Genomic DNA, 22,689 nt, shown 5'->3' with positions numbered 1-22,689 from the left:
AGGTTACCTGAACAACACTTGTGTCCTCAGTTTTTGGGATACCCTGATCCCTCTGGAGCCCACGCATGTTCACTGTCAGGCAGGGAGAGCATCGCCAGCGGTGGGAAGAAGGCTGCTGCAGGCCGAGTCCCCACGCCTGCCCAGGAGGCGTTCCGAGGGGCCGTGGGCTCTGCTGAGCCGAGCTCAAGAGACGAGAGTAGGGCCTGGGATTAGGCAGGTCATGCTGACATGTGGGTTCCCCACTTCTTCTCACACCCCTCTCTGCCCCCACAAGGTAGAAAAATTACTCACAACAACAGTCATACTCGTCTAGTGCCTCCTTTAACCCAGCACTCTTCTGAATACTTTCAAACATTTGCCGAGTCCACAGCGTACATATAAGAAGTCAGTGCTGCTATTATCTCTATTTTGCAGGAAACTGGGGCATAGGGGTTAATTTGTCTAAGATCCTAGAGCTGGTTAAGTGGGACAGCTGCCCCCAGGAAACTTTTCGGTATCAGAATTCTTACTTAGCCTTACTAGGTGTTTTTTACATGCCCAGGAGGAAGGAGTGTGTATGAGGATTTGTGGGAAGGAATCTCGGGGAGTCCCCAGCCAAGGGGAGACTTTGGAGAGAAGTTTGGCTTCTAGAGAGAAAGAGAGAGACAGACACTATGGACCCACCAGAGGCCTTTCCTGTTTAGCAATCCCTGAAGTCTGGGGGACTCTAAGACATTTAAAGAAATAGCCTTCCCTGTTAGAACACATCCTGGAGGCCCAAAGTTCAGGTGGGAGCCAACATACCGGAACCCCTGTTACCCGCTTCTGGGATACTCTCTCTCAGTCCCGTCTTCACGGCCTCACGGGCCCTGGCATTGTTCCAAGCACAGCACGGACAAAGGTGCTTTTCTTGATTGTTCTCAGCTCGGCAGAGCATCTGGCTGACTCCGTTAAAGTATGATGTCGAACACGTAGGGAATGCAGAAAATTCCCAGCTCAGAAACAGTGTGGCAGGCAAGGTGTAGGTTCTCCCTGGCTGGGCTAGCACATCTGCCCACTTCTGCATCTCTGCCCCGCACCTGGCCCTCTCACCCCTCCGTCTCCTGCCCCTCTGTTGCTTTGGGCCTCCAGCTCTCCAGCAAGGTGGTTGGGGCAAAGGGGCTGACTCGGGCCTCTTCTGCCACCATAAGGAGTCATCCGCTCCTGGGGAGACATGCCCTCATCTTTCCACTCCCAGGGAGGCTGTGACTTTGGGTAAAGAAAAGAACAACACCCTAATCACAGAGTGGCCCGAGTGTCCATGTGGCAAGAACCAGAACCCCTCCCCCCACAACAGGCTTCCAGGGGGGTATTTCTGTTTTTAGACGAGCTAAGGATCAATGCAGCTATCAGATAAAAGGGGAGAAAAATCAAGACGCTGCCCTTTTCATAGGGACAGACATAATTCTGACTCTGAAATTGCCAGGCTGGTTGTGGTTGGTACACACCATAGCCCAGCCATGAGCAGTCAGGTGCAAATAGCCTGTGGGGGCCCTTCCTGTTCTGTGAGCAGCTGTGGCCGCAGGTCTTGATGGAAACACATCGTGCACTTAGTCTCTGGACTTGGGTGTGGGGCTGGGTAGTGGGTGGAGGGGTGACATCAAGGTATAGAAATGCACCCTGGGGCTGGGCTTGAGGTGTGGTGATTAGGTCTGGGGCCTGGGGTTAATCGGGCTCCACTGTCCTCTGGCCATGTGAGCAGGGCAAGTGATGGGCCTGGATACTCTGACCTTCAGTCTCCTCCTCTGTATGGGACAGGAAGGATACCAACTTAGCAGCGTTGTGGAGAGCGGATGAAAGGGTGTGAGGGAAGCGCTTAGCGCCGTGTCTGGCCCTGGCCACGTGTTCAGTAATTGGGAGCAGTGATTATTGTCGTTACTGCTATTATTGTGATGATTATCACACTCCTATCAACAAAGCAAGGCCTGGGGATTCTCTAGCTCAAGCGTGGAAGGGTGATGAGTCACGTTTGTCAATTCTCTGCGGAGTTATAATATTTAGAGAGGGTGATGACATGCTGCTCTCTAGCCCCCACTGAGAACAAGGCCACAAGAAAAATAAATCAGCCCTGCAGTGTGACAGACTGGGCTTGGATCTGCGGAAGGGCAGGAGACGAATGGGTGGGGAGAGTCTGGCCTGGGCAGGGAGGGGTGACAGCAGACCCCCACTGCCCTCTGTGGCCTCCCCCTTTCCTGGTGCCCGATAGAAAACTGCCCCTGGGACCTGCCGGGAACCTGTCAGATGCTTTGGTGCTGAGCCACCACTGGCAATGCACTGAGGTGGGCCAGGGGCCCAGGAACCTTTGGAGACACCACCACCCTCCCCCCCCCCCCCCCCCGTCTGACATGTAGTGTGACAGGTAGAGCTGTTTTAGCCCTTCTGGCTGGACAGGGCAGCTGGGACCAGGTGGCTAGGGTGTCAGACCTGTGGCTTGAGGGCCCTCCTCCCAGACACCTGCCTCCCCTGCAGCCAGGGCAGTATGAAGGTCAGAGGGAGGCCGCGCTGTCCTCCCCGCATTCCTGGGACAAAGGCCTCCAGCATGCCAGAGGCCTCCTCCTCTGTCTGGGAGGAGGGCACTGAGGTGGGAGGAAGGGGCTGGCCCTAGAAGCACGTAGCACATTCCCGTGGGTCACAGTAAACTTACAGATGCTGCCAGAACCCAGCTGTCACCAGGGGACCCTTGCCAAGATGTCACTATTGTGGAGCAAGATGAATGTCTTGTGTGGAGCAGCCTGGGTCACACCCTTCTCTGCCACGTATTGGCTGTGGGAACTCAGGCAAGTCATCTAACCTGAGCCTCAGGTGCCTCATCTATGACATGGAGATGGTGATGTCCCCTCACTCATCCATTCAGTGGCTGCTTTCCTCTGCTTCCACTGGTGGGACACTTAGCTACAGAGGCAGGGATTGAGATGGGAATTAAGAGGGACACTGTCTCTGATGTTGGGAAGCTTGCTTTCTCTTGAGGAAGACATACAGTAAACAGCAGGTCAATCAGTAAATTGGGATTGAATCACACAAGGAATGGGGGTTAGGGCTTTGCATTCTTACGAGCATATATAGATGTTACAAAACTTACCACTTAATTTTTCTGTTAGGATAGAAGCCACAAAGGAACAGAGCCCCTAAGAGAGGGCCCCAGGACTTACTCCTCACGGGGTGCTGGAAGGGGAGACGAGGTAGAGTATGGAAAGCCGCTGCCAGGCCCCCCACTTGGGAGGTAGCTGCAGACTGTCTGCCCTCTGGAGGCAGAGCAGGGTATGCGGTGAGAGTCAAGGTCAGGAGACCAATACCCCAAAGGTTTCAGGGGGCAGGGAACGTTCAAGCCAGCCCGGAGAGGCTACTGAAGGATACGCTACTGCCCTATGGGTCCCAACTGAGAGAGACAGCTTGGCACCTGAATGACATGTTCTCACGGGGGAGCCCTGCGGTTTTAGAGGTTGTAGATGGTGGGGCGGGCTGGAGAGCTGGCTCCTCCAGGGGGCGCTGGTCCTCACTTGGCTTCCTCTGTTTGGACCCCCGGAGAAGTTCTTGATGGAGTACAGGTCTTGGCTCATTGGCTGGAATCACAGCCTCATTCTCAGGGGGCCTGGCTGAAGAGCTGCAAACTCAGGGGGTGGAAATGAGGTAACAGCCAAACCCGAACTGGGGGCGGGGGGTACGTGTGGAGGGGGCTGGGGAGCGCTCCCTCTCCTCCCTCCTCCCCCTTTCTTTCCTTCTCTCCCCAGCCTCTCCTGAACCTCCCCCTTTTAAGGTTATCATCTCCTCTCCCGTCTCCTTCAAGGACTTGGCTGTGTTCCCCAGGTCGTTCTGGAGTCTGGCTCAGCTGCGGCGCGGCTCTGAATTATAATGGCCTCACGACAGCGTCCCTGATGCTCAGATACCTGTGGGTGGATTGTGCACCCTGGGGGCAGAGAGGAAAAAATATTTACCTCCAGTCATATTCCTGGGAACCGACCACATAAGGGATGGTCCGTAAGCCTAGCATTCCTGTCTCCAACCTGACACTAAGAAAAGTATTCTGAGCTCTACGCTATACCAATTATAGACACAAGTGGTCTTTATATTATTATCTCATTCATCCCACATTTATTGTGCTGCCCCTCTTTGCCACGTGTGACTAGATACGGTGCTTGCCTCTCAGGGACTGTCCAGCTCTCAGCAGTGAGGTCGGGCCATGCCCACTGCGGTGGGATCAGCAGCCTCATAACCCATCTGGTCCCACTGGGGAAGCCCCTGGGGGCAGGGCTTTCCTCTTAAACAACCAGCTAATTCATTATCTTACTTGTGATTAAATAGACATGATATAAAACAGGCCATTTTGACCTTTCCCATCATTGTGCAGCCACCATCACCATCTGTCTCCAGATGTTTTTCACCTTGCAAGACTGCGATCCTGTCCCTGTGAAACGACTCCGCATTCCTCTCCTTTCACCCCCCGGCCCCAGGCAACCACCCTTCCGCACTATGCCTGTGACTTTGACTACTCCGGGTACCTCCTGGCCGTGGACTCCTACAGTACATGTTCTTTTGCGGCGGGCTTATTTCAGTCAGCATAACGTGGCCAAGGCTCGTCCATGTGGTGCTGTGGGCCGGGATTTCCTTCCTTTTCCAGGCCGCCTAGTACTCCGTGGTGTGTGTACGCCACAGCTTGTTTATCCATTCCTCTGCCAAATTGGGCTATTGTGAATGATCCTGCTGTGAACGTGGGTGCCCAGGTCCCTCCTTTCGTCCCTCCTTTCAGTTCTTTTGGGTGTATACCTAGAAGAGAAATTGCTACATTCTAATTTTTTAAGGGAGTCCACTGTGTTTTCCATAGTGACTGGCCATTTCGCCTCTCCACCTTGCCCGAGGTGGTTTCTTCATTTCCTTGCATGGACGTGGGTCTTCACAAGAGACCCGAGTTTGTCCTTGGACACGGAATGGGGATCAGTGGGGGAATGGAGCTGGCAGCCAGCTAGGACTTGTTATTTTAGCTCTTTGGATTCAAAACTGGGGGCCTTGGGGGTAGAGGGGAAGGCAGAGAAGTTAAGGTGAAGAGACACCGACCCACTGAATGTGTCAGGCTAGGCCTTGGAAATTCTGATCCTAATAAGAATTCAGAATAAGAAGAATTATCCTGGGTTGGGTAGGTCAGAAAAGACATCATGAAGATAGAAGGGTTAGAATCAGATCTTAGAAGAACATAATTAGTTTTCAACCTTTCTCGTTCTACAAAGGATGTGTTTTCTTTGTAGAAAATTAAGAACTAATAATACACTAATAATATTCTACAGACAGTAGAAATCACCACGAGCTCATCACTGAAAGGTCACTGACTACTGCTCAGTCTTGGTGCAACCCTTTACCTTTTGTGGGCTTCTCCTGTGGGCCACATTCCCCCAGCTCTTGCAAGGCTTTCTGAACACAAAGTCTGTAAGTGCGATGGGAGGTCCACTCTCTGGCGGTGAGAGTAGGATGTGGTGGACAGAAACAGGACCAGGGGATCAGGGGTTGAAATAGGGTCTGCAGGAGGCCCTGAGGCTGGTAAGAAGGATTCCAGGACATCTGTGGACCCCAGACCCACTGGATCCAATCCCGAGAGTCAAGCCAGTCACAGGGCCCTTCAGCTTTCAGAAGGAAGGTGGCCCGTTGCCAAGAGAGTGGAGGGGGCATGGCTGTCCAGGGTGGAACGGATACCCATATCCAGTGTGTTCAGCATTCTCTCAGTGGCCTCTCCCCTCTGCCTCTCCCAGCCTGTCCCTCAGAAGGTTCTCTGGCTGCTCCTTGTCCAGACGCCCTGCTCTAATTATTTTGCACCCCCCCTTGGAAAATGCCCAGTCATCTGGTGTCTGTCGTCAGCCAGATGTTGGTGTGAGCAGCCTGACTGCACCGTTCGCCAAGCGCGTGCAGTGACCCACTGCTCCTCCTTTATCGTACTGGGGGCCTGGACCCAGGTGGTATGGCCTGGAGCACACAGAGGGCAAGCTGCAGGGGTAGACCCCTCCCCAGCCTATGCTGCTAGGGCCTCCCAGGCATATCTTGCCCTGCTTCCCTAAAACTTTCAGCTCCTGCTAGGCCCAGATCCTGAGAGTTGGGCTGAGACCTTGCCATATTCCCTTCCTGCCCTTGCCCGATGACCTCTGTTTCCCCAGACCCCCATGCCCCCTGGGCTGGCCTCGACAGACGGTTTGCCTCCCAGCATTCCCTGAGTCCCCTCCGTGTACAGTGCCGAGAAATGCAGGTCCAAGAAGCAGGTCCTTGGTGCAGCCTTCCGCCCAGACTGTGAGGAGAAGTCTGTGTCTGGGTGCCCCAGGGGCTGCTGGGTGTGGCTTCTGTTCAGGCGCAGAGTCAGACCCCAACATCTTTGTCAGGTCACAGCACCTGCAGGTGCGAGAGGGAAAAACTGCAGGGAGAGGTGCGTCCCCAAGAACGCGTGTGGAGAAGCTGGGCCGAATGCGGCGGAATGGTGAAAGGCCTGTTGTGGTCACTGGGCCACCACGGGGCCTGGCCACTTTGGCCTGCAGAGGAGATGGCGGGCGGCCGCAAGGGATGGATGGCTGGGCTCAGGGAGGAGTGCGCCACCACGGTGGGCCGGCCCAGCTTCCACATGCCCTCTGCCCCTGCTGCCCCCACTGCCAGGGCCTAAGCGCGTTGCCAAGCTGAGCTCTGAAGTGAGCTGATGGATGGAAGAGGACCTCGATGCCTCTCTGGGCCCAGCATGCTTGGAAGATGGCCTTCAGGGTCACCCAAGAGCCGATCAGGAAATCTTGCTGGGGGAACAGACTGCAGCTGGGCAGACCTCAAAAACACAGGCGCTTCCTGAGTGACAGCCATGGAGGGGAACCCTGCACCGAGGCGATAGCAGAGGCGTGTGACTTCCCTCTGACAGGAGGTGGGGGGATGTAGAGGAGGCAGAATTTTCATGAATGTGTAGGACAGGCCGCAGGGCAGCAGAGCTGAGACCTTAGAGACCCTGTCCAAGCCTCTGCGCAAGGGAGCAACCCGCGCTGGGCCCTGCTCGGAGCCACTCCTCTCTAGTGGGCTGGTGGCTCCGTCTCGCCCCAGCTCATCTGCCCGCAGCCTGTGCCCCCAGACTCCTCCCCCCGAGGAGGGGCTGTGAAGAGCAGACCCCAGCAGGCTGGAGGGGTCTCCGGCTCTCTCGGCCCCCAGAGGCCTTTCACACACCACCGTTGTTTCCCACGCCTCCTGGCATGGACTGGGAAGCCACTCACGGCCTCTGTAACTGTTCTGCCGTTCATCCCATGGACCTAGGCCCTGGGCCCCACAGACTCCTGTCTCAGGTGACATAGCTTGGGACTCCAAGAGGCCCCATGGGGTTGAAGGAAGAGCTGCTGAGGTGACCGGTCTTGCCTCTTGCTTGCTTTGAAAGGGTGACTATTCTCTTCCATTCAACAAACATACATTAGAACATTGGGTTGAACTGGGTTCCCCTAAAACGTATGTTGGAAGCCCTGACCCTTGGTCCCTGTGAATGTGGAAATAGAGTCCTTGCAGATGAAATCAGGTTCAGATGCTAGAGTAGGGTGGGGCCCTAATCCAATATAAGGGGGGACCTCCTAAGAAGAGGAAAATGCTGTATGAAGACCTGGATACGCAGGGACAGTGCCGCGGGAGGTCAGAGACCGAGTTGGGAATAACACAGCCGCCAGCCCCACAATGCCATGCGTGGACACCCCCCACTGGCAACTAGGGAGAGGCAAGGAAGGCTTCTGCCCAGAGCCTCAGAGGCAGGACGGCCCGCTGACAGCTGGCCGCGGATGCTGTGTAGCGTTGGACTTAGCATGGAGTAGCGACGGGTGTGGTATCTGCTGGCTTTGCATTCAAGACACTGCTCCAGCCCGGGGAATGTTTCTTAACTCTGGAGCCATGGATCTTGACCCCAACCTGAACTAGCTCTGGATTCTTGAGACCTAAAGAAGAATTTCCAGAACATCTATGTGATGGCGCTTTTCCACAGACTGGGAGAGACCTTTCTCTTGTTCCTGAGTGGAACGGGCCAGTTGCCTGCAAGACCGGTGGAGAAGCGGCAGCTGGTTGAAGAGGGGGCTCTAGTTAGTTAGGGGGCTGAAATCAGCATCGGGGGCATGGCAGCCTTCCCTCCCCTGCTCCTCTTACCACGCATGCTGACGCAAGGCATTCCCTGTCTACTCCCCTTGGAGGGGGTTGCTGAGCCCATGTGCCTGGTCAGACCCCAGGCATTGAAGGCTGCTGGAGACTCCCGACCACCTCGCACCATCTGTGCCCCCGCCCCCCTAGCTGCCTGCTGAGGAACAGCTTGTCTGCTTTCCCGAGCTCTGTGGCCAGCCGGGGCAGTGTCTCTCCTTTCCATTCCTCCTCCTCAACTTTTCTTCTTTCCCCTCATTTGGCCTGTCTGTCTGAACCTTCCCTCGTGTGGGCTGGCAGACAGCCACCGAGGGTGCCCCCCTCCTGATGGAGTCCCGGACGCCATGTGTGGTGACCCGTACCAGCCCCTCCGGCTCCCTCTGCCCCTTTCACAATGCCGGATCCCTGAATTACGCTCATATTTACTTAAGATGGCTCTGGGGCCAACAGCTTCATATTTATGGGTTCAGCTCCTGGGCTGTGAAGCCAGGTTGCCTGTGTAGCCTTGGGCACAGGACGCATCCTCTCTGTTTTCCTTCATTTTCTCGCCTGTAAAGGGGGGATATTGACCTCATAGGGTGGTTGTGGTGTTCAAGTGAGTTCATACACATAAGGGCACAGGACAGTGTCCAGTTGTTTTAAAAGGCAGGTTTTATTACCAGCCAGATGTGCGAAGGCGAAGAGGTGAGGAGACAACTGCCGTTGGAAAGATTGTTACTCATCCTGGGAGAAGTGAGCAGGTCGCCCCCAAGCCGTGGGGGCCCCTGGGGAAGTGCTGCAGTGGCGGGACAGGAGGCAGAGCGAGAGGGGTTTGAGGATGGGACTTTGTTGGGGTTTCTGCAGGAAGGAATGGATAAGTAGGCTTGGGATAGGCTAGTTGGAACCATTTCAGTGGGCTCTGTGCTGCAGGGACCGTCCCGAGTCTGGTACCCATCCCTGGGGTGATTAGGGCAGGAGAGCCATGGCCTGAGCGTGAGAGCCTAGCTGGGCTATGGGGCACTGGACGCTAAGGCAAGCTGTTGGACAATCTCTGAGACCCGACCGGCCTGGGACTGACAGGCTCCCCAGGGTCAGTGAAGTCCCAGGTATCAAACATCAGAATAGAAAGACAGGCTTAATGCACCAATGCATATTTTTCAGATAGAATGACAAAATATGCTTGTTCTACATTCCTCATTTAAAAAAGGAAGGCTGTCTGGGGCTTCAGGAGCCTTGTGGTGTAGTGGGAAGAACACGGACCTCGGAGAAGGAGCCCACCATGCTGCTGTCGGCAGCTTCTTCCCGGGGGCTCAGCCGCCTCCTCCGTGAGATGGAGACCCCAAGCCTCTGCTGCAGGGCTGCATGGAGGACTCAGTGAGAAGACAGTCTGCAGGCTCCCAGCCCTGAGCCAGCCCATCTCAGTACATGAGGGTTATTACGTTTCTGTGTCTACTTAAAGAAAAAACTCCATTAGCCCTTCTACACTCCCGCCCTGGGGCCTCACCTCTAGTGGTGTACTGTGAGCAAAGGAAGATGGCTTCGGTCTCCAGAACATAAACCACAGACACAGACAGAAGACCCACAATAACCACCGTGGGGACCGGCTGCTGCATTTGACTCCGTGCCTGGGGATGAGGCTGCCGTTGCTGGCAGGGACGTGTTGGAGGCTTCCGGACATGTTTGCTGTCTGTGTCTTCCTCTCTCTCTCTCCTTCCCGAGCCTCTTTAGTCTGTCCCTTCTAGAGACTCCCTAGGGATGGAGGGCTTGGGCCCGAAACCCTATCTGTGGGGCTGGGAAGTGAGACCTTAGTGGGATTGACACTGGGGCCTGGAACACTTTCTAAGCCCATGAATCAAAGGCCACAGCTACCTTGAAGGGGCTGTTCAGGAGTCACATAGGGCAGGCCCAAGAGGGCACAGAACTGGGGGTGGGGGTGCGCAGGGCCCTGTCTTCGGTAACTCAGGCAGATGCACACTCCCAGGCCTCATATGCCTCTGCCCCAACCCCACCCCCACCGCCATCCTGGGTGGGAGTGAGGGCACATTGAGAGCATAGAGTTGTCTCCTGGGCAGCATGGAGAGGCCAGCTCCCTCAACTCTCCAGGGCCAGGGACCTTGATGCTCTCCCCAGCAGCCATTTGGAGCCTCCCCGTCCCCAGGACTCTTGCTGGCCAGCAGTTGCGTCCCCTGTCCTTCCTCCCTCACAGGGGTCTTCCTCCACCTGTCTCCCCAGCATCCTGTTTGCCGACATCGAGGGCTTCACCAGCCTGGCATCCCAGTGCACTGCCCAGGAGCTGGTCATGACCCTCAACGAGCTCTTCGCCCGCTTTGACAAGCTGGCTGCGGTGAGTCACTCTCCCTGCCATCCCCGGCACCCGGGGCCCGTGCCAGAGCCAGAAGGTTGGCTCCATCTGGGCCGCCCAAGGGAGAGCGCTATGGCCAAGGCCCTGTGAGCCCCAGGGACAGGCCCTGGGCCAGCATGTGCCCTGCTGGGCAGGGGGGATGCACGCACTGTGGCTGTGTTTCCTCACACCTCACACAGTTGGATGTGTCTTTGTATGTCGGTGATCATGAGGGAGCAAGGGAGTGAGCCTTCCACCTGAGGAAGGGCGTGGGAAAGCCTGCGGGTGAGGCTGCCCAGGCCCCTGAGGAATTTCTGTTTGGTGGGGCAGATTCAGTGCCCGTAGAGCCATTTTCTTGGGGAGCTCGGCCAGAGTGGTAAGAGAATGAGTCTGAATCCCAAATGGCCTGCCGACAGCTATGTGCCACCCCCCAGAGGCTTCCAGAAAGAGGACTCTGTGCTGTTCAGACAAATTGGAAGTAGCATCCCAGGCCAGGGAGCTGTAAATGACATATTTGTTCATTCAGTCCCTGTTTATACTGCCATCCTCTCCAGCTTTTGTGTCTTTAAGTGATGTTCAGGACCTCTGTTGAGTCATTTTATGTCAGGGCTGCCCACTGCAATGTCCACCGGCAGGCGGACACGTTTCCTTTTGCCATCAAACCATTGATGAGAGGCTGGTGCTGGTCAGAGGGGTGCCAGGGCCTCCAAGGGCATTAGATGGCGGATCTCACACTGGCTTGGTGGTTTTTATCCCCTGACCATGGATGAGGGGAACTGGATATATGCTGGGCCGTCAGGCATTGGACGGGCCTTAAATGAGAATCCAGGCCACTCGGACATTTGAGTCCCAGTGTCCTACTTCATGAAGTAATCTCTGGTGGCCAGACTTGGAGAGCTGAGAATTGGTGACTAGTGACATCCCATCCGAGTCCGAGTTCTGGCTCAGTTGTGACCTGCTGGGCGACCCCCGTTGTGCCCGGTTACTCTCCTCAGGAGCAGCAGTGGGCAGGACTTCAGCTCTGCGAGGTGGGGAGGTCTTAGTCCTCACATGCTTGCTGGTTAGCAGCGTGCTGTTTGGTCACATCTCAGACAGGCTGAGGGGCAGGCAAGCTTTGGTTAAGTCTCATTCCTGCTTCAGTCTTTTTATAAAAGAAGGAGAATCAGAAAACTTCTCATAGAGCCTTAGGCCAAGGGCCAGAGCATTCTCAGGGCCTGGGAGTAGAAGCAAGGACACCGACTCTCAACCTGGGACCTTCGTGAATTGATAAGTCTGCCCTCTTTGCTCCCACATCGGACTGCACTCTTCTTGGGTCTCAGCAGTGACCCAAAAGTGAGTTCCTGAGCCTGGGGAGGCTGGAATGCCTGAGAGCTGCTCAGCTGGGCCTCCATCCCCCTCTCAGCTCCTGATAAGCCTGTCCTGGGGCTGGGGCCATGCATCTGTCTGTGCTTGCTGCCCTAAAAGGCAAGTTATTCCAGGCATGGGGTGAATCTGTTTGCTTCCCGTTTCTTTCCCTCCCACTTCTCTTTCCTACTATTTTTAATTTTTAAAATTAATTTGCTTTCCAGGAGAATCACTGTTTACGTATTAAGATCCTGGGGGATTGCTATTACTGTGTCTCTGGGCTGCCGGAAGCGAGGGCTGACCATGCCCACTGCTGCGTGGAGATGGGCATGGACATGATTGAGGCCATCTCGTAAGTGCCTGTCTGGGAGGGGACCATCCCACAGCCTGAGGACCTGATGTTGGAGAGTTGATTAGTGCCTCCCGGCTTAGAACCTTCTCCTAGGCTGCTTCTGCCCACAGCAGCCCGGGAAGCTTTTCCCAGAGGAGCGTGTCCTAGGAAGGGAGAGCTCTGCAGACTCCGGGGCAGTGGGAGGTGTGGCCCCAGCTCTGCAGGCGAGGAGGACAAGCTGGCCATCGTGCCGTGCCCTGTGCCTCCCTCCCTCACCTCTCAGGGCCCATGGCCACCCAGCCCCATTTCTTCCCAGGTGAGAGAGGTTGGATGCACAGAGGGTAAACATCTCCCCAGGGTAATACAACATGCCAGGTGGATGCAAATGCAGGTGTCCCCATTTAAGAAAATCCATCCTTCGTGGGAGGAATAGCAAGAAGGATCTTTGGCCAATTCTCGATCACTGCCAGCCAGAGAAGGAGCCCTGGTTATTAAAAGATGTGGAGATAATCCAAACTTGGGCTCAGTAACTTGGAGCTTCAGAAGCAGCCTGGGTAGGAGCAAAGGAAGAGCCACCGTGGACAAGGTCAGGGGCAGAGCAGCTGTCCAGGAAGGTGGCCGGGTCCCTTTGGTTTGGTGGAGCCCCTTTGGGCAGTGTTTGCTGAGTGCCCTTGTATGCTGCCCAGTCATGCAGAGCGGATGGCATCAGGTGAAGAGGGCAGACTGAGATGGGGGCAGGAGGGGCATTTGTTTCCATCGGGAGGACCAGGAGAGGCTTCATGCAGGATGTAGTCCGGGAGTTAAGCCAGAAAGGTGGAATGAGATACTAGCAACCCAAGCAAGGGTCCTGAGGCACTGGGGATGGAAGGCACATTCCAGCAGGGACAAGAGAAATGATGAATGACATAACTCTTCCCTGCATTGGTGTTCACCACTCGCTGGCTGGCGGGGAGGAGGGCAAGCCTCCAGGGCTGGTCCAAGTCAAGCTGCCGGCCCGCCACTGGCTGAGTGGGCCTATACCAGGGTATCTGAGAGCATGCAGGTCCCCAAAGAGTACATACCGTGTAACCCCCTGCCCTGCCCCGAGCTCCTGCACCCTCTTCTGCAGACCTCGGGCCTCAGACGTATGCCCAGAGCAGTATAGCTCCTGTCACAACCTGCAGCCCACGGAGGGGTCCCCCATGTCCCAGGGACGCTCTCAGCCCTGGGTGTGGTGCCTGTGGTGGGAAGTGGTGCTGCTTTGAGCACATGGAACCTCCCCAGTCAGTTAACCACCTTGCTCAGCACGCCATTAATATCCAAGAAGCAGCAATGGGGACAACTCTGAGCATTACACAAACGGGGTTCGCAGCGGCTCTAACTTCCCTGTTTGGCTCAAGTGGACACTAACAGCATTTGCATCCTCAAAGTACAGTTGAATTGACTGAGGGTAGCGAAGGCCCAAGGTGCCTTCCTGGGGAAGCAGTGGGGTCCTGATGGGAGTGTGAGGCACTGTGCCCCCTTGTGGCCACACCGGGAAGCGATGCCTCCCTGCTTGGAGCCGCAGAGTACCAGGGCCCAGCCCCTGCCCACCTCAGTGAAACAGTCACAGACTCTGGGTTTGGACTGGACCAGAGAGAAGTGACTCTTTGACCCCTGCACCTTCTGTCACACCCCCGATCCCGTGCCTTCCAGCCTCGCCCCCACTCTGTGCGCCTGGTCCCTGACCCTCTCCTAGCCTTACCCCTGCTCCATCCCCAGGTTGGTCCGGGAGGTGACAGGGGTGAACGTGAACATGCGCGTGGGAATTCACAGCGGGCGAGTACACTGCGGTGTCCTTGGTCTCAGGAAGTGGCAGTTCGACGTCTGGTCTAATGACGTCACGCTGGCCAACCACATGGAAGCTGGAGGCAAGGCAGGGTGAGTGAGGGTCCAGACTTAACTTCCCCAGCCCACCCCCATCTGGGGGTCTGGGGGTCTGGGGGTCTGCCCATCCTGGGGTGGGCAGGATGGGGTAACTTGCAACTCTGGGTTGGCAGAATTTAAGTAAAAATTCTGCTCCTTAACAAATGACTTGCTTCACACCAGGGCAAGTTGTAGGGACCATCCTCTCAACCTTTGCCCAGAACTTCGCCCAGAAGATATTTGCATAAAACAGGGCCGCTTGTTGTGCGATGGGATAGGTGGGGTAGAGTTCTGGAGGCCGGAGGAACCATGGGTAATTTCAGAGTAGCCAGGACAGAAAGGAAGTGGGACATGGGTTGGCCTGGATGGCTGAGCAGGATTCTGACAGGTGAGGAAGATGAGGTGGGGAGAGAGCCAGTCCGAGGGACTGAGGTGAGGACAGGCACAGGTATAGGAAACAGGGTGTTTCCAAGGAATGGAAGTAGAGCTGGTGACATATTAGGGACCTGCAGGAGAAACAGTGCCTGTAATAAAAGGACCTCTGTGTGTGGTTGGGGGATCTGGGCTCAGGCCTCTTCTCAGCTGGGGCCACTGCCAGCTTCAGAGCAGGTTAGCAAAGTTTGTGGGACCGAGGCTGTGTCCTTCTCATGAGCCAGTGATGTCTTCCGCTATGACAATGCTACAACTTAAGTGGGATATGATATGCTCAGGGTGGACACGAGCTCAGAAGGGGCCTTCCGGAGCCACCGTGACGATGACAGTGGAGGGATACAGCACACTGAGATCGAGGTCGGGATCTAGGCTGGGGTTACCGTTTGAGCCAAAGTGCTGGGCTCTGGGATCTGATCTGTGACAGAGTCGGTCACAGAGTGATTCTGCGTGGGGGCTAGAGGTCTGAAGTCACGTTCTCTGCCCTCCTCTCCCCACGTCCCTCCCCACCTGCAGGCGTATCCATATCACCAAGGCCACACTCAACTACCTGAATGGGGACTACGAGGTGGAGCCGGGCTGTGGGGGCGAGCGCAACGCCTACCTCAAGGAGCACAGTATCGAGACCTTCCTCATCCTGCGCTGTACCCAGAAGCGGGTCGGCTGGGGAGGGGGCTGAGGGCTGGGGGGCCCGGGGTGGGGCGGAGAGAACCCGGGGGCGGGGGCGGGGGCTGTGGGGACTTGTTCTTCTAGGGAGGATTGTTTCACAGCATCCCCTCCCTTCTCTTCTCGCTCTCTCCTTGAGTCCGGGCATGAACTCCTCACGCACTGTGATTCCTGTGTCGGGGAAGCTCATGAGCATTACAGAGGGCTTGCAAAGGCCAACAGCAAAGCAACGGTGTTTTAATTTTGCCTCCCGTTGCAGAAATGCAACAGGCCTCAAATCAGTTAGCCAAAGCACAGCCGCAGGCCAGGCATGGAAATGAAACAGCAGGGACTCTGTCCACCATCTACTCTCTGTCCAACCATTGGTTTCGTGTCCATCCTGCTCCTTGTCTGTTGCCCGGACCAGGTGGATATTGGGCCATTTTCTGCCTCTATGTGTCCTGACTGTCTCTGCCGTCTGTCCCGACACATCTTCGTTTCTCTGGAGGATCTCCATCCTTTCCAGGGTTTCACCTTCTAGTCCGTTTCGCCTCCCTCCCTTTGTCCCAGCCCACACTTGCCCAAATATAAAACTGAATTATTAGCAGACTTCGGCATTCTATTTTTAATAGTGTCATGTTCCATGTTCTTAATTTTTAAGAAGCGAACAAAGAGAACATTTTCTATTTCTCCCTAGATTAAAAAACCTTTTACCAATGAATCTTTCCATTGCATTGACCTGTTGGTCAGTGACCTTTGGTAGAGAAAAGTTTCCCTCTTTCTTTTGTAAGAAGTTAAATGAAAGATAAAACTAAGCTGGGAGAAAAGTCCAGAGAAAGTCTTGGGTGACCCCAAAGGTACATTTGGGGGCTCCTTGGGGGCAGGTGTCCACCCTGACAAGGACACCACCGGGGGGGACCTCACTTCCCACAGCAGGACAGGAGCTGCGTCGGGTGCCCCATAGAACGCAGAGAAGGATGGGAGGACTTTTGAACATTTGCTCGCTCTTTGATTAGAGTATAAGTGAACTGACTTCCTCCCGGCCCCTCCACACCCTCCCCTCTGTCCGGGTGACAAGGTCTTCAGCCCCAGCTTCCTGCCCCGCTCAGGCTCAGGCCTCACCTGCTACTCTGGGTTCCCTGGGTCATGTTCTTCTGACAGGGGGTCCAGAAAGATGAAATGGAGACAGGGAGTGATACCTCATACCCCACCCCACCCGGAGCCGTGTCAGCTGTGTCCCTGGTCCAACGGACTCCCTTCCAGGCTCAGAGAGGGAGCTGAGGGGAAGGCTGCCTCTGGTCTCCCCAGGGCCTCTCCAACCATCCGCCTGGAGCCCATTCGGATGGGTGGACGAGCAGACAGAGATCGTGGCTGGCATATGGGGAGACGGCTGAGGCCCCACTTGTGTATTTTTACAACGTATGTTGGCCTTTGCCTCTCAGGCTCTAGTGATCCGAACCTCTAGAAGCTGCCTCTCCGGTAGAACATGCCTGTTTGGGATAAGTCGAGTGGAGACTAGAATCCTTGGTTTCCTCTCTCTTCCTCTCTTGGACCCAGGCTCTGCCCACCCCCTGAGAATTCCGTGCCAATGACAGTCTCCCCCACACCCTTTTGCTTTCTCACGAGACTAGCCTCCCACCTAGGCCAGCCAGGGCTACCCTGGGGAGTGGGAAGGCATTTAGGAGACTTTCTACACTGAGCTCCGGGATCCCAGACTAGGCTCCGGCTGTGCACCAAAGGAAAGGCCACCTTCCTTAATTCCTACGTGGCCAGGCACCCAGGAGGGATGAGAAACGCCCCACTCGGGTTCACCTGGTAGGCTCTGCCCACAGGCTGATGTTGTCTGTTTTACTTTCGCAGAAAGAAGAAAAGGCCATGATTGCCAAGATGAATCGCCAGAGAACCAACTCCATCGGGCACAACCCACCCCACTGGGGGGCCGAGCGTCCCTTCTACAACCACCTGGGGGGCAACCAGGTGTCCAAGGAGATGAAGCGGATGGTAAGTACAGGTGGGGCAGCGTGCGGGCTGAAGCTGCTCCGGCACTGGGGCCTTCCATGGGTGTGAGGACTGGGCCAAGCCCCTCAGGTTGCCTGACAGAACCTTGGAGAGTCACAGAAGCAACACTGGGCTAGGACCCAGAGTGCCTGCCTACTCGCCCTGGGTTCTCTCTCTGAGTCCCAAAGGCTGGAAGCAGACCCCGAGTCCAGGCAGAGCCTTCAGTCCTCCCATGACACCATCTGGTGGGGCAGCAACTCCTCAGATGTCCTTCCAGCACCTTCCGCCTTTCCCAGGCAGCTGAAACACATCCTCGGGCTCAGAAACCATCTCAGTACTTTCTGGCAAGCACCAGGCGATGGTCCCCTTAGCCCTCTGTGCTGAGAAGTGCCCGTGCTAACCGCAGGTGTCTGGGGTGGGGCAGGCAGATTGGATGGGCAGAGGCCATGGTAAGGATGCTACGTCCCTTTCAAGTGACCCTGCCTGCCTGGAGGGACAGACAGCCCCGGCCCTCCCTGAGTACACCAGGGGCCGCCTAATTTGGGATGTACTGTCTGGGTTCTGCCGGGGATGACAGAAATAATTCAGACAGTGGGACGAAGAAGAAGAGGGATGACAGATCAGGTAAGGGTACAGCAGCAGTGTTTTCTTTCTTTTCCTCTGAGAGCTTGGCTTCCACATCCACGCGCGCTCCTTAGCTCTAGGGCAGCCTGGTTCCCAGGCAGGAGGCGCCCACACTGGGGAGAGGGATGAGTGAGGCCGGAGGGTGCAGGGAGCTGTGTGTGTGTCTGGGGGGCACTTTGCTCCCTCGGAGCCAGAGTACTGGAGCAAGATGGGGCATGCTGGCACTGTGATCACAAATTTGGGGTCTGTGGGTTTGACCACATTTTAGCTATAGCAATAGGGACTGCAGGTAAATTCTATGAAAATCCCACAGAGGCAGCAGACTGAGCCAGGGACAGGCTGGGAACCCGGCCACTCTGCTCCTTGCTAGCTGGCAACTAACAGATGACAAGGGTTTAAGGAAAACCTATAGGATCAAAAAATGAATTGAGTCAAGACCTTCGTTTCAATTTTTGATGGTAAAGAAGCAACTCATAGGACACCAAGTTTATGAGGGGGCAGAGTGGAGGAAGGGTGCCTGCCTTCCTCCAGGGCTTTGAATTTGGACTTCTACAGATCTCCAGCCACCACTTCCCCTCCTGGCGGGGGGGGGGGGCTCCCCAAAGCAAAGAGCAATTGGTGATTCCTCTCTCTGTTCTCGCCCCAGCCCTTTCATAATCTCCTGTGGACCGTGTATCCGTGTGACCAGGACCAGAGAGGGGGTGGGCAGAGGTAGGGGGCGGAAATCACAGAGAGCCTGGGGCAGAGAGGGAGGCTGTCTTTCAGGGGGCAGGGAAGGGGGAACAGGAAGATAGGAGGGAGAGGACAGAGGAGAGAAGGAGACTGTGGGAGCGGGGAGTGGAAGAGCCACAAGCAGGCAGGAAAGGCACCCGGTGGGCTTTCTCTGTTTAGAATCATGGGGAAGCTTTTTTCCTGGTGATATTTGGTGTAAGTGCAGTCTTCAGTTCTTTCAGAGTCTCAAAGGAGGCAGCTGGGAGTGTGAGCACTGGTTTAGCAGACACATTAATCATTGTTAGGACCAGGAGCCTTGGAAGAGAAGGGGTGTCGTGGGGAAGACGGGCTACAGGATTTCTCCGTGGTGTTGGCTGCCTCGCCAGCAGGGAGGGACAGGAAAGTGTGTGGACAAAGAGTGCTGGGAACACCTCTGCCGCAGCCTTTGGGAGAAGAGACTCCCCGGCTCTCATCCTGGCTGGGCAGAGTCACCAGAGGCCAGCGTCGAAGGACACATGCCACGCCCCCTCCATGCAGTCAGAATGTCCAGGCTGAGGATGGCGTGGGTCCAGAAGCTGCCTGGCACACCGTCAGCATTTGGTGGTACGCTTGCCTGAGATCTTTGAGAAGGATACACAGAGGAAGAGCTTCTCCCCTGACTTCGGCCAGTGACCGGGGTGGGGGTTAGATAAAGCATGACTGGGAGTGCTAAGAAAGGTACCAACTCGTAGGCATCAGTTAACGTCTTTAAATTTTGTTCCAACTTGGACTCAGCTTTTAAAGTGTAGTGGCGAGCTGCTCTGGTTTGTGCTTAGGCCTGTCTCCCTAAGGGTACTGAGGAATAAGAAGGTGGACAGCAAGGGCCCAGAGGGGCCTCTGCTCATCTAGCCAGGGAGGCCTTCCGTTCTCCAGGGGGCAGTGGGCAGGGCCGGAGTGCTCAGGGAAGATACAGCTCGCCTGCCCGGCGGGCAAACCAGAGGCTGTGCTTCCCCGTGGGTGAGTGGAGGGGCCACAGCCCCTGCTCCTGCTTTTAGGCCCAAAGGGACAGGAATTGGGAATGAAACAGAATCAGAGCTGCTCCCCGGAAGTGGTGTGTTACAAACTACAGGAACCTGTCTGGGGGTCCTCCTAGCCGGGTGGAGGACTGCTGTCCTGGAACTAGTAAGCAGGCTGGGGAACTTGAACCCTGTCTACTGGACTGGGTTACTTTTTTTTTCTTAAGATTTTATTTATGTATTAGAGAAATTATGAGCAGGGGGAGGGGTAGAGGGAGAGGGAGATGCAGACTCCCTGCTGAATGTGGGCCTGACATGGAGCTCGATTCCAGGACCTTGGGTGAATGACCTGAGCCGAAAGCAGACACTTAACTGACTGAGCCACCCAGGTGCCCCATGGACTGTGTTCTTAATGACCGTCTGCCGTGGTCAGTCTGCCAACACACCAGCCCAGTGCTCAGCTCTCCACACTAACAAGGCACACGGAGCAGACCTGCTCCCCACCCCCAGCCCCAGCAGATGACCAAAAGAGCATAGGAGAAAGTCAGAAACAGGTGTGTTAAAAAGTCTCAGGTCTACTTCTGAGCAGCAGAAGCCAGCGCTGGCTTCATAGTAGCTCTGTTGTCCTTGGTCCCAGAGTAAAATCATGGCCGGCCCCTGTGATGGAATTCAGGGCCAGCCCCCCCACCATATTCTGTGGAGAGCTGGCTGTCTGGCTTCCCTTAAGCTCATGCCTGACGGATCCGGGGAGCACCCAGCACAGGCCTGCCCCCCAGTGGAGCACTCACGTGAGTCCCCCCACCCCCGCCAACTCCTCCTGCCGAGGCTGGGTGGTGTCATGGGCCAGGTCTTGTGGCCTGGGCCTGATGATGGTAGGAGGGCAAGAAGGCCTGGCTGGTCCAGGGAGGACCACTGCCAGGCAGCCTGGGAGGAGCTCAGAGTCCGAGGTCAGACACTTGGATTTGCCATTAGAGGCTGCCAAGGCCCTCGGAAGCCCTCCCCTCGGGGACAGAATGGAGACACCGGGGCAGTGTGGGCCCCAATCTCTTTTAGCATCTGGCAGCTCTGGTTCATGGAGAGCAACATAAATCCTGATTTTTGCATTTTCAAAACATGTCTGCGGTGTTTTAGGATTTGGGTTCACCTGGCACTTGCTGACCCCCGTGTTTGCCCAGCAATAAGCTCCATACTGGGCCGCTAGAAACCACTTCTGTCCTTGTCCTGGCAACCTGAGCCTTATCTGAAACGGCCCTGGGGCTGTTTGCCGATGCCTCCGCCTCCTAGATTCTATGCCCTTCCCATTTCAGGGAACCCACCCTCCATTCTGCCAAACCTGGTCACACCCTGAGACACATTTTCATGGATGGCGTAGATTAACTGTAAATAGGGCTTTGAGGTTGGCAACCAGTAAGGGACTGTCACACTCAACCCTGCCCAGGGTATGTGAGCAGTAGTCACTCCCGTGGCAGGCAGGTTTCTCACCCCCCGGGTGCCCACCCAGTTCTGGCCTTGGAAGAACACACTGGTTCTCAGATACCGTGAAGGCTGCTGCAGGTCACTGGCGTTTAACTCTCTTAAGCTCACAGAGGGGGGAACTTTGTGTGTTCAGTGGGGGTGAGGGGTGTGCACACATGTGGGAACTGATCACGCAGTGATTTCTCTTGTTCCAAGCTTATTTCAAGGCAGGATTGAGAGGGACCTACCCTGCCTGGGTCCAGGAAGAAGGGGAGATTGGGGAATTGGGTGTGGGGATAGGATTTGCTTAGACACCAGGGTTTTGCTAGTGGATGACATGAAATTGCAGTGCCGGCCTCCTGCAGTGTCTAGCACAGCTCCCGTCCCATAGGAAGACCCTGGCTGTATTCGCTGAAGGAAAGAAGAAAAATCTCCTGAGTGACAGGCCTCCCTCAGGGCAGGCTCCTTGGTGAGCTAGACTGCCTTCCCACAGTCCCTTCTGGAAGCGTCCTCTCTGTTCTCATACACCTTTCCTTCCCTCTCTATCCCTCTCTTTTAGGGCTTCGAAGACCCCAAGGACAAGTGAGTAATATGCCTTTCTTTATTCCTGCTCTCTTGGCCTGAGGGATAGCCCCAAGTTTGCCTTATAGTTCATTTGCCCTGTGCTGTGTGGGCAGAGGCGCCCTCATGGTCTTGGCTGAGAGTGACTGGAGCCCCTGCTGCTGACAGAGGGGCCGCTGGGCAGACAGGCTGGGCACGAGGGCCGCCCGTGTGTCCTCACCCCACAGACGTGTGCACACACAACTACAGACATGCATACTCTGTTCATGGCTGTGCACACACACACACACACACACACACACACACACACACAGGAACCGCAGCTCTCAGGAAAATGCAGACCCAGCACATTGGTCACTGGCCCTGGTCACATCCTAATGCCCTGAGGGAATGTCTTCTATCTCTTCTACTTCCCCGCTCTGGGGCGCTAGCTACCCTACCCCACTGACGACTGGGTGTCACCTTGAGGAATAAGGCTTTTTGTGCAGCAGCCTGATCATGAAACCCGCTTCCCAGAGGGTGTCCGGGATGATGGTGCAGCTGGGCAGTGAAGAGCAGAGACTGTCACCTGTGGGGAAAAGCAGTTAGACCTTCTATGATAAGTCATATTATTATTACACTACAATAATGTATCAGTAGTTCAGAAAAGCCTATTGTCAGCGAGGCCCTTCAGCCAGAGGGTCAGACATGGGCAGTTTTCTGTGCACGTGTGCAGTTAAGAGGGGGGACTTGGCCTTCAGGCCATCCTGGTCTCAGTCCCAGAGTCCCCGCCCCTTATTAGGACTTTTCTGATGGGCCTGGGTCCAGGGCGCCGGGTGGGCCCTCTAGCGGCGCCCCCTGGTGGTCAGCCTGTCCTGCATCTGCTCCTCTTGCTCCCCAGGAATGCCCAAGAAAGTGCAAACCCTGAGGATGAAGTGGACGAGTTTCTGGGCCGCGCCATTGACGCCAGGAGCATCGACAGGCTGCGGTCTGAGCATGTCCGCAAGTTCCTCTTGACCTTCAGGGAGCCTGACTTAGAGAAGAAGGTAGGGCACCCTGGGTGGGAAGGAGGCCCTGGGCAGGACCAGGACTAGGGGGAGGAGGACAGGGCGACAGTTCCCTGTTGTCCCCACCACCATAGAAAGTGCCCTTTCTTGTCAGTGTCGCCTGTTCCAATGCCACAGTGCTCAGGAGATGGAGATTTCGGGGAGACATTTCGTGGTCAGCAGGGCTAAGTCGTAACTTCCTCATGCCTCCGTTTTCTGACCTTCTTCAGAGGGCATAGTGAG

At 55.8% G+C, this 22,689-nt stretch overlaps 1 protein-coding gene across 2 annotated transcripts in view; it reads left to right on the top strand.

The window, feature by feature from the left end:
- The window catches only part of ADCY5 (adenylate cyclase 5), a 148,077-nt gene that overhangs the window by 91,379 nt on the left and 34,009 nt on the right, over positions 1–22,689 (top strand). Inside the window, exons 4-10 of one of the 2 annotated variants that reach the window (XM_059391080.1) lie at positions 10,336–10,447; positions 12,013–12,140; positions 13,860–14,018; positions 14,949–15,090; positions 16,938–17,078; positions 21,420–21,442; positions 22,302–22,446. In XM_059391080.1, coding sequence (XP_059247063.1) covers positions 10,336–10,447; positions 12,013–12,140; positions 13,860–14,018; positions 14,949–15,090; positions 16,938–17,078; positions 21,420–21,442; positions 22,302–22,446 — 850 coding nt within the window. The remainder of the gene's footprint in view (positions 1–10,335; positions 10,448–12,012; positions 12,141–13,859; positions 14,019–14,948; positions 15,091–16,937; positions 17,079–21,419; positions 21,443–22,301; positions 22,447–22,689) is intronic. The other variant, XM_059391081.1, reaches the window with a different exon arrangement.

The sequence above is a fragment of the Mustela nigripes genome, chromosome 2 (assembly GCF_022355385.1).
Source record: "Mustela nigripes isolate SB6536 chromosome 2, MUSNIG.SB6536, whole genome shotgun sequence".
In the NCBI taxonomy this organism is placed as follows: Eukaryota; Metazoa; Chordata; class Mammalia; order Carnivora; family Mustelidae; genus Mustela; species Mustela nigripes.
Note: the sequence above shows the minus strand (reverse complement) of the source record. Positions and strands in the feature narration are given on the sequence as shown.